Source organism: Taeniopygia guttata, chromosome 15, assembly GCF_048771995.1.
Source record: "Taeniopygia guttata chromosome 15, bTaeGut7.mat, whole genome shotgun sequence".
NCBI classification, from domain to species: Eukaryota; Metazoa; Chordata; class Aves; order Passeriformes; family Estrildidae; genus Taeniopygia; species Taeniopygia guttata.
Genome location: NC_133040.1, coordinates 8,564,053 through 8,580,208, shown reverse-complemented (window position 1 = coordinate 8,580,208; position 16,156 = coordinate 8,564,053). Strand labels below are relative to the sequence as shown.

Here is a 16,156-nt window from a genome sequence, read left to right as displayed (position 1 = left end):
TAACGTGTCCATTTTCATATTGACTTTATAATTTTCGTATTGATTTGTAATTTTATTGATTTTATAATTGCTTATCTTTCTTATTGCTATCTCTCATTGCTTGTCCTTCATTATGTGATATAATGGAAATGAAAGTGTTCTAAAAAATGTCTTGGTAAGAGTGCCTGTGGAAACTGGGCCTTGGTTGAGGCAAGGAGTGTGTGTGGCAGCTGTGTTTTACCATTACCTTTGATCACAGTGCAGCCCTGTTTGAGGCCATGCTGCATGCAGGCAAAGCAAAGGCCTGGGTTTTACTGATCTTATGAGCTCCTGAATAGGGCTAGAAGGGGAATGACAGAGGAAGAAGAAAGCTTTTGGAAATGAAAAGGAAACCCCGTGAACCCGAGCAGCATTATTGGCTGGATTTGCCTACCAGGGAGCCGCTCAGTTTCTGCCAGGCTAATTTTGCTTCAGCTTCTCTCCCCCACACCCCCATCCCCACCTCCCCCTCTCTCCTTCTTTCAGACTTTTTTTGTTTTTGAGGCATGGCTGTAGTAACTTGGTTCTCAGGCTGGGAACCCACTGAGCTGTTGCCATGGTCACTGGGAAGCTCTTGGTGCCATGTGCTTCAAAGGGAACCTTTCCCCTCCTGGAATTCCTCCTTCTCTCTGCTCACAGCACAATGAGGCTCCTTCACTGCTCCAGCAGTGGCACTGTGCTGGAGGAAGGGAAAAGCAGGGTTGCCTGCAATACTGATTGCCTGCCTGTATCCTGGCAGGGCTGGGGACTTGGAACTGGGTGTTATTTAAGTTCCCTTCCAACCCAGACCACTCTGGGATTCTGTGATCCACTATACCTGCATGTGTCCTGTGCTCTCCAACATGCAGACCCCTGTTCTTCCCCCACCCCAGTAATTTTCACAGCAAATTACATCTGTCAAGACTGTGAAATACAATTCAGCAATACCACTTTTTTTTTTTATTTTATTTCAGTACAGGATAGTGAGAAAATAGTGAAAATTTGTTTAGAAGTAGCACTTCTTCCCTTTCTGCAGTATTGAAAGTCCACAAGAAATTATTTAGCTTTTCTTTCTCTTCCAGGACTGTTCTTCTTCTGTGTTAATAGGATATATGTATTTGAGGATGTGCATCTGAGTATAACCTAACAAAGACAGGATGTCCCTGCTACTACAGCTTCCTGTTTTCTTCAGATGAAAGAAATCCGTAATATGAGGAAATTCCTGGCAGTTCTTCCAATATCCATTCACTTATTTTCTAAGAGCTTACTTACAAAAATTTAAACAAGTACTAACTAGAAGAATCTCTTGTTTTACCATGTCATCATTATTATTATACTGGTTAGACTGGGCCAAAAATCATCATAACTTGAAAATGCACTTAAGAGTCGAAATGTAATTCCTAACCTTTTGTCTAACAACTTAGTCTAAGTATAAAAATTACTGTAAGGTAATCAAATGAGAATTTATGGGGCTATGTTGGTAGTTTAGTTCCTGAATAAAGAGAGATCTGTTCTAAGACTTGAGAAACAAGAAGGCCTGTGAGGAGTCCATTTTAATATTTTTCTTTCAGAGTTATTAAAACTAATTAAAAAAGGCAAATTAAACAAAAGCAACATACACCTTTATATTAATAGCCTGAATTGAGCAATCGGTTACATGTTCAAATTGGTTGCTGACAGTATAAGTATACTTTTTGTTTCTTTATAGCATTAATAGTTTTATATGCAGTTTGGATAATTTCCTGTAGAAATAGATTCAGTTCAGTTGTAGAAATGCATATTGAATTTAGGCAAAGACTCTTCCATGCTAAACTTGTTCAGAAGCTAGAACTGAACTATGCCATAGATTAAGATCTAAAATTAATGAGAGTCATGCCTAAAACCATTGGGCAATGTTTCCAAAACTTTGCTTATTCAGATACTTTCAACTGGTAGTGACAGCTGCAGCAAGGCACCCTGTGATGAGTCCTGTGCTGCATGCAGTAGGATATGTTGTCACTTCAAGAAAACTTCTATCCATTGAAGTAGCTGACATCCTACTTATGGTATCTATTCCACAATCTGGAGACCCTTTCTACCTTCTGTTTCTACCTGTGTTTCTGCTTTGCAAACAGCATCCAGAAAGCATTTGTAATTATTTTTGAGGCAGTAGTCTCAAAAATTAGTGGCAAAATTTCATTTTTCTAGATGAAAAGTAATAGTATGAGTGATTTTTTTTTTAGCTGGTTGGTTTGTTTGTTTCACTGTCTGGCTACCTGAAGGTTTGTGCTGACAGTGTAGAGTCTAGTGGAGGTAGGAGCAAGTAAGAGCAGGTGGGGTCTACTTTTTGTGATGGCAGTGGGGGCATAAGTGTATGTCAGACTACAGACTGAGAAAGGTTTTTTTGCAGTGTAAACTTATTATTGGTTGTTTTGAGCTTCCAGACATTCTGTGTTAAGGAGGAAGTTGTTATGAAGTAGAAGAAAGCTTTTTGAATGAGACTAGACTCCTTTGGCTGTGGACCAGCTGTCAGATCTATATTGCAATGTCAAGCATGCCAGAACTCTGATCAAAACAAAACCTATTGTTTTTATCAACCCCATTGTTCTGTAATGAAAAATGAATATTAGTTTTAATGGGGAAAAATAGCATCCTGGATAGTGGTAAGGATTCAGACCTTCTGAATCAGTCATGTTCTTCAAGAGTCTTCATTAACTTTGCATTAAATTTTTTTATTTCCAAGGTTTGTTGTTGTAGCACTACCTAGAATTAGGATTTATTGTGAAAAAATGTAGTATATATAATTGTAATCCCTGTCATGTTTGTGTTTGTCTTTACTGTGTTTGTTCTAAAGAATATATTGAGAAAGAGAAAATGATCATTTTCCCAAAGCACCAAATAACATCATAAGTAATGTAATATCATAATGATTGTTTCTTGTTATTCCCCACTTCAGCATCATTTATAATGTCCAGGACACCTGAAATGTTAACATCCCTTTTAAACAACTGTAAAACATATTTTAAAATGATATCTGAAGCGATACTGTTACTCGTGCAAGTACCTTTGATGTCATTTATGTTTTGACATTAATTTTTCTTACTTCCCCATTGCTAGCAGTGTGATCAGACCTCTGCACCATATAGACACAGTGATTTCTAGAGTTCTGACAAAAGTAGCATAGATGAAATCAGAAGAGGGGATAATACATGGGTTTTTTTTTTCAGGAAGAAGATGGCTTTTCTTAATGGCACACAGATAAAGACAAAAAGAAGAAAAAAAATCACATAGAACAAAATGCTTTTGCCAAAATCTCAGTGTATTTCTGCTTCCCATCTCCTTGCCTCTTCACCTCCCCACAGACCATACTCTAACAAGCCTATTTAACAAAAGAAGAAGGTGATTTGAATGGGAAAGAAAAAAGGAAGAAAAGCTTCATCTAAGAGTGTTAGAACATGTGGCCACAGCATGAAACAGCAGTGTCATCATGATAATTGTATTCTTGAGTTTATAAGTACTTTTCCCATGTATTCCCTCTTTAAATCCTCTCATTCCATCTCTACCTTCCACTGTAATTTCTGCAGTTCCTTTTGAGGAGAGAAGGGAGAGGTTGAGCAAAGGAAAAATAACTGACAGGCAAGCCAGTTGAAATGTGGGGAAAGGAAAGGTTTGTGTATGGCTTGTATAGTGAAAGATGCAGAAGGAAAGAAAAGAACTGGATCAAAGCCAAAGAGGAGAGAGCTCAAAGGAAGGGCCAAACAAGGGCTGAATCAGGTTATGCAGTTCAGGAGAAGTAGCTCTGTTAGGTTTTCATTCATGGTGAGCTCTTTCCATTGGTAACTAGTGCCAGCAGTCTGCTACTGTATTATTTTACTAACTTGCTTTCCATGTTGCCTGCACAGTTAGGAAAAGCATCAGCTATTCATGAACAAAGCCCTCTCTCGTGTTTCACCCTCTGGGCACTCCTTAGATTTGCCATTGTTGGATTGATTACTTTAAATAAAAGTCCACTTTTAGAGTTGAGTCCTTAGCAGTTCCCAGCACCATCTTCACTCCTTTCAAACCAACTGTGGAACACAGCTGCTTCTCCCTTAAGCTAAAGAAGCAGCTGTTGTTGCAGTACATGTGTTACTGGAGTTCAGCTCAGTCAGATCTCCCAGGGAAGTTAATGGAAGTCAAGGGCTGAGTAAAGACTACAGAACAATTATTTAAGGCATGCTGCACTTACAAATAATAATAATATGTAAATACTTATGTCTCTTAAGTTTTTGGACCCTCATTATTCTGTGTGCCTTGTAAGCCTTTCAAACATTGAGAGTTGTTTTTGTTATACATGCAGAACCTACCTGTTTCTCTAACAGGAGAATTGCATAGTGGCAGCAGTTTGAAACAAGTTTTGAAACAGAGCAAGTAAGTGCTGCTGTGTTGGGGTATAGAAATGAGCACAAAAGAAGCCTGGCAAGCCGAATCAGATAAATGGACCAGAAAGTGAAGAAAATAAGGAGCAGATATGGAGGCAGGGAATGGAATTATTTAGGACTTCACAGATGAGTGACATGCCTAATTTTGGTGCACTAGGAGACAGAAGGCTTTGAAAGAAATTGGAGAACTTCGGAATGTAACCAGAGCTGCATCAGAGGACTCCAATATTCAGAATAAAAATTGGGCAGATACAATTGACAGTGGTAAAAAGCTGTATCCTGGGAAATTGCAGAATAAAGTGGGAATGTTTTGCAATGATTTTCACAAGACTGAAAGGAAGGAAAAAGAAAAAAAAATTACACAAATTGTGCTTCATATCCTACTGTTTTGAGATAATTTGCCAGAACATGTTTTTCTGCTCTAAACATTTTATCTTTTTGATGACCAGGTGATATCTAGAGGCGTGGTTTTGGATAACGTGATGATTTAACATTTGTACTGAGTTCAAGGAAATGACTCCAAATGAAACAAGTGATCATACTGTGAACTCAAAATGAGTAGGAGGTGCTTTTTAGTCAGTGTAGGGAGTACTGACTGAGCTACTTACAATTCTAGCAGGTTAGTTTTTGAGCATTTGAGTTGGACATATTTGTGATATGAATTAGATTATACAGATTAATTATACATTATTAGTATTTGCATTGCTGTGACCTTAGAACTGCTCAGTAGGGATATGAAACTCACAGAGACTATTAAAAATATCCCAAGAATGTATGTATTCTAGTGCATTAACATCTCAGTTCTTGACCCATTGGTGGTTTGTTCAATTGGTAAGCCAAGAGAACACATCACAGGCATGTCATTTTTCAAAATGCTCAAATAACGTGGTCCCTTTGGGATGGGAAGAAAGATGGGCCTTAACCTTGAGGATCCAAATAGTGAACTTTTCAATGGGTGTGGGGGGGAGGAGGCATTTGCAAAGAGCACAGAATCTATAGACTTCAGGTCCGTGGATGGTGTTGAAACTCCCAGAGGGTCGCTTCAGCTGAGTGTAAGGGTCTAATGAGCCAGTCTGACTGTTTATGGGCTGTGGTTAACCTCTTGCAAGTTAGGATTTCCTGTCGCCAGCAATGAGCTGTGACCGCCAGCACCACAGTGTTAATGATGAGGTAGGGGCTGATGAATGGCTGGACTCCAGACAGCAGCCTTCACTGGCAAAGAATCAAGTGGCTAGAGGGAGAAAAACATTGAAGTCTACAGGGGAAATAATGCAATCTCCAGAACCTATAATTCCCATGTTTAAAAAAAGAAAGGGATAAAGAAACTGGCGACAAATTCAAAACAAGTGAAGCTTTTATCTCTGCATTCTGAATAGAAGATTGTTCTTCAGCAAAACTGGCTGTAAAAGCCAGGCCAGTTAAAACAATATACAGGCTGCTTGCCTCCAAGTAACCAGAAATTGTTGGCTCAGAGTAGCCTGTTCTGAGGAGCCAACCTGCTGGGAGACGTTATCCAAGCAACGGCTTGAATGTAATTCCTCCCGCTGTGGAATGGCTCTTTGGCAAATGAAGACCCTAATTAGAGATGGAAGGGTTTCTATTTTGTTTTTCTTTAATCCTTGCCCCGAGGCCTCTGCAATACAGCCATGTCTCTGCTTGCGTGGAGAGAAGTTTCCAGTTTCCCTTTGTAACAAAAATCCTCCACCTTTTTCATTTTTGTTTTCCCTTCTTTTTATCTTTTTTTGCATTTTTTAATTTTTTTTTTTTTTTTACAGAGTCAACAAACTAACAAGGGCCCACCACAGTCTGGGACCTTGAAACTAAACTAATTCAAAATCAAGGATAACTGTTTGGAAGAAGGGCCATATCATCCTGTATTAGCCAGCCATGAACATGGAGAGTTGCTAGCTAAACTGGAATGCAGATTTTTACTATTCAGCTTATTACCCAGGCTGATTCTAGTAGTAGAGAGGGAGGATCTCACAGAATCAGCGGTATCCTACTGGATTCCAAGAGCATCCCACATGATTTCCTGTTCATTCAGAAAGATTGAAGTCCCTTACTAGGGCACACATGCCTTTCTGTAGTCTTGGATGCAGATGCTCATCCCTGCCAAAGAGGACAGAGCCTCCAGGGCAATAGACTGCACTTGGATATGTCTAGAAATGAAAATACCTTTGCTTCTTCTCAACTCGCCTTGGTGTATGTCATGTCTATGTGAACATACTGTTAGGGATTTCATGCGGGCACTTAATAATCCTGCAAAGAACACTGCATTTTCTGTCACTACTGAGACAGGGATTTATTGTTTCATCATCTCAGATTGTTGTGTTATCTGTAAAATGTCCTTGTTCACAGCAGATACCAACCTTTTGATGAAGGTCAGCTTCCTGAGGGTGAGGCTAAGCAAACCAGATGATACAAAGCATTCTCCATTAAACTGGCTGAGGTTAGGTGGAATTCTTATTAACAATTTTTCAAAGTTTTGCCACTTCTCATTCGAAATACAAGACAATTCTTATAATTTGTTTTGCCTTTTAATGTACATAAATACCAGTTTATAATTCTAAAGTTAGAGCACATGCCTATAGGAGGAGCTTCAGTACATTCTATTTAAACAGCTTGGGTACTGTAGGGATGCCTTTTTATAGTGGTCTGCATTAATAGTTTCTTTAATTTACAACTCCTCCAGGCTTTCTTATATCTCTGTTTTTTATTCTCTCAGCACCACAATATGCTTGCATGTATGCTTACACAATTATCTGAGGTCTAGTTTGTTGTTTCTATCCATCTACTTTCAGCACACCCTCAGTGAAAAGGTTAAGAATTATCTGGATTGGCTGTAGTGGTGTTTTATAACATATTATATAATAGTACAAGTTTAGTACATAATTTCTAAAATAGCATAATCCTGTGACCATTATATTTCACAGGTAACTGTATATAGAAGTTCTGGGAAAAGCTTGAAGGGTTAACCATCAATTGTTTTTGGATGCAGCCACCCAGTTCTTGCTGAGTGTGCTAGGTTCTCTGTGAATATGTAATCTAGTTCAAGACCCCAGTCCCCTCCTTTGATCTCTTCCAGTGCTCACCCTTCTCTCTGTGACTGTGCCTTGTCATAGCAACAAGAATGGCGATAGCAGAGGTCAGGCTTTGGGAGTGGAGTCCCATGACTCTGAAATCTATCTTCAGTGGTGTGCAGCCGGCAGGCTTTGCTGCATTCAGGATTAAAGAAATGTCCTTTACTTACTGTTTTTAGTCAGTCTAGACTCAGAACTGATAACAGTGTTTCTCCCTAACCCCAGAAAAGAGACACTTTAGTTTTCTTGTTCTTCATTTTAACCATCTGAAAGCCTCTCAGTACTGAGTGGTATGAATCACACTGGTGTGTATATGTATTTTTGATGTGATTCTGTATTGCATGAGGTGATAGTTTTCTTAAAACTGCAAGTACATAGCTTTTTAAGGTTTGGGTTTGGATTTTTTTTTTTTTTTTGCGGAAAGGTACATTGGTTTTAAATTATGATTATGCTTTTAAATTTTAAAATGCTGCTTCACACTTTCTATACTTCTTAATTGGTAATCAGCTGTTGTAATGCTGTGTAATTCAGAATCTGTAGGGCATGTATATAAATCATATCTCAAGGTGCCAGGGAATTTGAGTATTCCAGTCTGGAAGGGTTTTTTTGCTGGTGGGATACATGGGAATTTGACTGTCTTGTTTTGATACTCTGCCTTTGTTTTCAGACAGAAATATTCAGACAGAAGAAAGTTCCTTTTTCATTATCTCAGAAAAGGTTTGAAATGGCATCCTGTTTATGCTTGGCTTAACTGAGTTTCTGGAATTACCAGGGAATTGTACATTAACAGGTCTGAAGCATCAGCTGGTTAATTTGTAACTTCTGCTGTTTGCAAAGTAGATGTCTGTCCTTTTCTCCTTCCTCCTCTGCCCTGCAGAATTGGCCTGTGGCCTGGCTTGCTAGCTCTAGTGTTGGTTCAAGGGACAAGGTATTTTTTGTGATTGATTGAGCCTGATAGCAGTGTGGGGGGAGAAAAGAGAGAGACCTGGATTGTTCTGATGTTGTTGTGTGTATTCTGTGTAGCTTTGAGAGAAACAGGTTTTTGCATTTTCACAGTTGCAAAGAAAAGGTTTATTTGCACAATGCTGTGGGGTTTATGTAGGGTTCTTAATGATGAGCAGGTTTGGATGTTCTTGCCTAGCTTCATGTGATGCCATTTCTGCTATACTGAAAATCTAGTGCTGCCATCCATAAATGGGGGTGCAGTTCATATCCACTGCTTGTTTAAATAGGGTTGTTTAAGGTATTCCTCTCTTCTGAAGAAGTTTAGGGCTTTGAGAGCATCAGGGTCAGAATACCATTCAGCTGACAGGAATGGCAAACTGGCAGTGGCAACATCTCCTTGTCACAACCTGCAGATTTGTTGTGCAGTTATGTAAGAACCAGTGGTCTCCTTCTCATCATTAGGACTTCCTGCATTTGTCCAGACTTAACTGAGGTTTTCTCAGAGCTGCAGGAAGTTAAACCCTGATACGGTAGGCTCCTGATGCTTGTTTCAGCACCAAAGTCTGAAGAAGTGTCATAGTTTAACCACACAACTATAGCAAACCTGTACTAGAAAAGTCAGTATTATAGAACCTAGTACTGCATATTCTGTATCATATCTGAGTAATATTGTCTATATCTTTGTGGTCTCACTTGGTCTTGATATGGGGATCACAGGTGCAAATCAATTGATATGGGAACAGACTTTATTACTTTTGAGTCTGCTCAAGAGGAAGACCAAGACCACTGAGTTGCTATATCCATCATTTGTTTTGGTCAGATATTGCAGATGGAAACCTCATTCCTTCAGCTGTATTCCCAACAGTCAAAATCATTGAAATCCTTGAATTGCTTTTCCAGAGCAGTAAAACAAGCTTTTCATTGAAAATCTTGTTCCTTGGAGTCACAGAGTTTGCAAGTTGCATGTCACTGAGTGTTGCTCGTGTGATACCAGTACACCATGTGAGAGGCTGACTTCTCCTATTTCAAAGCACCAGAAGACAGCTGATGATGGAGTCAGCTATGAAAAACGTTCCACTTAACACTGCTTGCATAATCCTACTATTTTGTCAGATTAATGACCACTGACTCCACCATGTAGAGAGATCTGACATGGACTGTTGGATCTGATTGGCTGGGAATATCCAAAAAATATGCCTCAAGATTGATAATTATTGTAATATTTTATATTATTATTCATTGTGAAACTGTGGGGGAAAAAAAACCTCAAAAACTGGGTCAGTTGTCAGGTAAATAAGGATATACAAATCAATTTTATTGACTACTCTGTTCAACAGTCTCTGCACTGATTTAGAGTAATACCATATTTTCTGCCCCAAAAACCAAGATGTACTGAAAAAAGGAATGGCAGTAGGAAAAAGCTGTTGTTACACCTGTTGGAGCTGTGCTGTTAGCCTTAGTTCTAGGAGCATTTTCCTTTTGGGGCCCATAGAACTGTTTTCTGTGTACTGTATCCTTACACTTGTCTTGATCATTTTCGAGGACCAGCTAATAATGCTGACACCCAATGGAATAGTTTGCTAAAAGGAGTTTACTGGCATTTGTACTGGTTATTCCTTAAACCATTACCCAACCTCCTCTTCCCCAGCTTCATGAGTTTCTTAACCCAGGGAATGAATCAACCTGCTCATGTAGCACATACCATAATTATAATTAATATTTGTTAACTAGAGTGTACTAAGTTCCAAGAAGATAATACCTCGAGTTGGATGAACAAATCCAGGAAGAGAGATAGGTAGTTTTTATAAAAACATTTGTGAGAACATAATTTTATAACACCAAGATATATCTGTGGCTTATACAGGCAGCCAGTACTTTTGAAGCATGCTTTTCTGCCTTCAGTCCATCAGTATTATCCAGGATGTTAACTTAAAAAAGTTTATTTATAAGTAGTAATCTGGCTCTGTCAATAGCCATTTTCAACAAAAGATTCTCTCTTAATGGATATGTAATGCATTACTATGTTGATGTAAATGGCAGAGCTTGCAGTGCTTAATGAACTTTGATCTCTCCACCTATAGTTTAAGCCTCGGTCTTTCTCTCATCTGTAATTTATTCACTCTCTGAAATCCATTAGATTAAAGTGTCATGTCCTCAGGTGCAAATACTGCTGGATATTGTCAGGGAATTCTAACTCTGGCAAAGAAATAAATGTAATGAATAAAGGCTGATGTTGTTGGCATGATTTTTCTCTTAAAGGGGAGCCTTGTTAAGCAGCTTTTCTTATGATGGTTTCTCCACTGTTGCATTCTAGCTGAAACAATAATTGGAATGAAACCATACTAGAAAGCAGAGGGGAGGAGATGCTTGCCATGTTCATATGTGCTAGCATGCAAAGTCCTTTGAGGTGTCAGGAAGGAGCTGAACTTTACTGTTTTGATTGTTGCTGTCCTACCTGACTCGAATGAACGAGAGGAACAGTGCACCTGTTTAATAATTATCTGGTCCCTTGGGATGAAAGTTTGCCTCATCAAGGAAGTTGTTACTTCCTTATTGTATTTGCTTGGCCCATGGGGAGGTAGTACAGAGCTCTTAAAATCTTTCTGGTGTTCTTTGAGGTAATAACTAAAAAATTCCTCAGGCCTGGATATGTGGAGAGGTATTTTTCTCGTGCTTCTGTCACGTGCATTTCCTCTTATCTTACCTAGATTACAAGGCCTATTAAATTCTGCCAGATTTTAATCTGAGACAGCATTTAATGTGCATTTTATTGGTAACGTCCATTGTTCTGTAGTAGCATAAACTCTAGACTCTGAACACAGAGATGGACTGGGAGGTTGTTGTCGCTATGAACAAAGTGATCACTTGAATTATGAGAAGTGCAATTACCTTTTTTTTTTTTGTTTGTTTTCTATTACTCTTTACAGAAGGGGAAGAATACTGATAAATTGTGATAGTCATTTGTTTTAAGCCACAGAAGACAAATCACAGAAAGAAATAGGCCTGGCAAATGAATGGGAATTGCATTGTGGAAATTGAATTGTCTGTTTACCACAAGTATTGTAAATGTAAAAGTATTAGCTTATTTCCCCCCCTCATCCAGCTTGTGTTTATTTTTGATGTAGGTTTGGTCACTTTGCTTAGAAAAATGATTTGAGGGAGTCTAAATGCTGGCTAGCCCAAAAAGAAAAAAATCACGTGCCTATTACAGACTGGCATAATTTTAAGTGGGACTTATTGCTGTGTTATTTTGAGCTGCCCTGATTACTGAGCAGCGGACAGGATACTTTCAAAGACGTTTTGATTTAACCATCCTGTGGTATTCTCGGGGATGCAGGAGGGCCGGCAGTGGCCGGCAGGTGTTTCAGGTTGCCCCGGAGCTTGGCAGGAGCAAACTTCCAGGCAGGAGCAAACTTCCAGGCACAGGAGCGCCTTTCCCTGGGTATTAGGATTTAAACCCCAGCGAGGAATAAAAAATAAAACCCCCGTGGCCCTGGGGCCTTCCTCTGCCCTGCACGGCCGGGGCCAGGCGGCGCTGCGGCCGCAGGAGGGCGCTGTGCGCGGCCGCTGCGCCCTCAGGGCCGCGCCTGGGGCGGGGGAGGCGGCGGGAGCCCCGCGGGGCTCCGTGAAACGAGCCCGGCTCGGCCGCGGTGAAACGAGCCCCGTTTGGCCTCGGTGAAACGAGCCCCGTTTGGCCTCGGTGAAACGAGCCCCGTTTGGCCTCGGTGAAACGAGCCCGGCTCGGTCACCGTGAAACGAGCCCGGCTCGGCCTCGGTGAAACGAGCCCCGCTCGGTCACCGTGAAACGAACCCGGCTTGGCCACGGTGAAACGAGCCCGGCTCGGACAGGGTGAAACGAACCCGGCTTGGCCACGGTGAAACGAGCCCCGCACTTGGATGGCCACACGGGTCACCCCCATTTGCCCCATTTTGTCCAATTTACCCTCCGCAACGCGATTTTTTTTTACTCGCGATTTTTTTTTACTCGCTGCTTTTCCTCTCTTTCACACCCAGAGGTGGAAAAGTGTTGCTCGTTCAGTGTATGCACCCAATTAAGGAGTTTTTATCAGCGCTGATCTGCAAAATCTCTTTAAAAGTCTCTTCAGAGATCAAGGGGCTTTGCTTGTTGACTGATCATGCTGGAAAAACAATCGAAGTGGCCTGAACAGTTCTATGAGCAGTGCGTGTCTCTGAGGGAAACCTGGATGAGCCTCACCTCAGGGCTACTGCAGGGGAGAATGGGTGGTAGACTCCTTTTAACTCTTCCTCCCCAACAGTTCTTAGTCATTAACCAGGTGTGCTGACTTCAAAGGGGACAAATACCTGGTGGGCTGAGAAAAAGCTCTAACCTGGGAGTTGGTTTCCCTGCTGTGCTGTCTGATGGGCCTTTTTGATTTAAAATAAAATATGATAATAGAGCAAAGAAAGCGACCTTTATGTATTTAAACCAACTTCTCTGTATTGGCCAACATTTTTCCAGGAAACTGCTGAGTAATGTTTTATAATTTATCCACTTTTGTTGGTTTCTCTTATATCTCAATGTAAGTTCAGGTTCTGGTAGTCTCTGTGGAGGGCCAGTGCCTTCTTGTTTAGTACTGTGGTGGTGATACCTGTCATTGCTTGGATAAATAGTTTCTTATATTCTCTGTCCATAAAGGCAATAGGATTTTGAAAAGTTACTGGGAATATCTGCTTTGTGGAGGTATTGAGCAACATTTGAACAGTACATACAGAGACACAGTGGCAGAAGCAGGATAAAACCCCTGTGTTAGCTGTCTAAAATACAGTTTTCTCTGTCCCAGATGATTTGAATATCTTCTAATGCCTTTTCTGTGCAGTTGGTAACTCCAGGTTTGGAGTGTATTTGATGAAAAGCTGTGCACTTCCATAGCTCTCAACAGCAGAAGAAACGTATGCAACAGTTCTGACCTCTGATGGTCAGAAAAAGCAGTATTCTCTGAGGCACACTGGAGACTGTGATATCCTCGTTTATGAGAATGACACTGAAAAAGTTCAAAGAACCAGGTCCACCTTAATTTTCTACACTAGCAAGCTTGTCTCCACCCCAAGATAGTTTTTAATGGCACTTCTAAGTAAAATAGAGAGAAAACAATATCATTTTAAAAAAATCTTCTACTTTAAGTCTTTAGAGGGTCTAAATCTCATCCGAATTCCTGTAAAAGGTTGTTGAAAGAGGAGTTTGAGAAGAAAGGAGCAGACACACCGTAGAAGCTGTAGTGAAGTTTAACTATGTTCCATGCTGGTTCAGGAGCTCCTGTGTTTGTAATTGTTCTGTCATTTGTTTTAACTACACAGAAACACAAAATGTTAAATTTTCTATCTGGAGATGAGGAGAGGGAGTAATTTTTGAGTTAAGAAGTTACCTTTTGGGGTGGGACTGAGGATGCTGTCTTTCTTATTGCAGGCAAAACGAGCAGTACAGCGAGGAGCCACAGCGGTCATCTTTGATGTTTCTGAAAATCCAGATGCCATTGATCAGGTATGAAGCAATGCCAGGCAGGAAGCAATGTAGGTGTTGGGAACCTGGTAGAAAGGGAAAACTTTGGGGAGTTAGAGTTTTCTTCTAGCTTTTGCTAGAATCCAGGTCTGGGATTACGATTTTGAAAGAGGATGGAGGCAAATTTTTTATGGCCCATTATCTAATCAAGGAGTTTTCTTTGCCCAGCTCTGTGTACAAAACACAGGATGTTTGGCCTTTCCAGCCCGTGATCAATAGTGCTGTTGAACAGCTGCTATTTTTGAGATTGTGAAACAACTTTCAAAACTGATCCTAAACAAGTTTTTTTTTAAAACTTATAACTATTTCTTTCTCATTTACAGCTGATGATTACTGCCTATGTATTTTGTGGACAAGCAGGGTTTTTCTTCTTTTTCCAAGTCTTGTTATAACTTCTGTCTTTTTATTTGAAGTAGGTGAGGTAATAGCCCTATGAAAGGCTTCAGCATACTTCAGCCAATTTTGAGTTATTTCAGTGAAGAAACATAAGCACAAAAATAGTCTGCATTTGGTTTAGTTCTGTTTTGTCTTGAAACAAAACTGCTGTTTCTGTTACAGCAGAAACAAGTGGAGCTGAAGGTTTTTAAATGCAGCCTGTATTTCTTGGGGGAAAAGAGAGATCATCAATGTTTACATTAAAGAAACTGGCTTTAATTCTGAAATGAGCATCTGTTGGACAAAGGAATGCAGAAGATCCTGTGCAATGGATGCTTTGAGAACTGTGGTCTGCATGTGCATCAAAGTTGCAGCCTTGATCTTGAAAACATTCACAGGGATAATTTTTTCCCTATTTCTACACAGAAAAAAATCTCTTTACAAAGATGTGATCTGTCTTTTTCTATTTTTTTTAACTCTGTTACAGCTTCTGGTTACTTTCAGCCACCCTGCTCTGGACTTGGGAAGCTGAGTTACTGTCTCTTGCTCTTTCCCTCTAACAACAAAAGCTTTCCTTGCTTGATTATAAATAATAAACTGGGTGCATCTGTCCTCAAGAGCTGGGAAACCAGTCTAGTGGATGTTTGAATATTTCGGGAGTACCAATAAAATGGAAGAAGGTTAGTGGCTTAGAGCAGTAGCTGCCAGAGTGAGTAGGCTCTGTTAGATGAAAGAGCAGCAGCCTGTGGAAACACTGGCAAACAGGAGAGGAATGACTGCATGTAGCTTTCATATTCTAAAAGTAACAGTTACTGGATTAGCTCTGTTCTCATGCTGCTCTGGATGCTTGTTTTTAGTGGATTTTGATTCTCATCTAGTCTTCAGAACCTTTGACATCAGGGGTGCTAAGTAATTTGTCTTTAAAATAAGTACCATTCTGTCACTCGTAATGGAATTGTGGAAAACAATGACAGATAACAGTGGAGGGAAAACTGACATGAGGTAATCTGGAGTATCTTTGGTTCAAATGGAAATACCCTAACGCACTGAGGGGAGCTGTTTAGGAAGTTTTCTCATGTATGCTTGTTACCAAGCACTAGAGGAAATAAGGGAGGTTGCTTTGAAAGGGAGGAGTGCAGTATTATGAAAGGCAGTCCCTCCTGCCAGTCAATGAACAGAAATTGGAGGCAGGCCTGACCGGAAGAATTGTCCTCAGTTAATTTGGTAGATACCAAGTAAAAGGACTTTTTTCTAAATAAGGTTTATTCCCATTGATCTGAGTATCTTCTGCTGTAAATTAAAAATGAAACTTATTTTTAGAAATGGTCTCTGAAGTCTGACTTATGTTTTAGTTTTACATATTTGAAGAGGAGTAACAGCACCCAGAGCATCATGGTAAGCAAGAATCTGACAATGTACAAAAATGACTGAGGAACTGGGAGAATTCTCTCTTGAGCAAGAAATCATGAAAGAGAGTATGTGTCTGGGAATGGAAGGACAGTGATTGGATTTGGCCCTAGACCAGCAAGGCATGTAGGATCCCTGGATAGTGCAGCTAGGTTTTAGCTCATCACAAGACACCTGCCTTAAAAGTAGTTTGATCAGTGTTCTCAGAAAAGCTGTCAAATACTAGGAAGAATCAGTTTTAAAAGGTCTGAATGAAATCTGTTATCATCATCTGGTCAGAAAGTAGAGTCCTTTAATCAGGATGATGGACCAGTCCACTGGTAATTTTTGCATGGTTTAGCCAGAGCTAATGGGTGGCTATCAGCAATGCAGATATGTTAATCTCAGATACTCTTGCTCTGTTTGCTCACATTCCTGTCACCTCATTCCTTTCC

At 40.1% G+C, this 16,156-nt stretch overlaps 1 protein-coding gene across 1 annotated transcript in view; it reads left to right on the top strand.

Annotated features, from left to right (window-relative positions):
• The window catches only part of ZNRF3 (zinc and ring finger 3), a 66,853-nt gene that overhangs the window by 39,036 nt on the left and 11,661 nt on the right, over positions 1-16,156 (top strand). Inside the window, exon 3 of the mRNA XM_030286100.4 lies at positions 13,848-13,922. Within this exon, the coding sequence (XP_030141960.3) occupies positions 13,848-13,922 (75 nt within the window). The remainder of the gene's footprint in view (positions 1-13,847; positions 13,923-16,156) is intronic.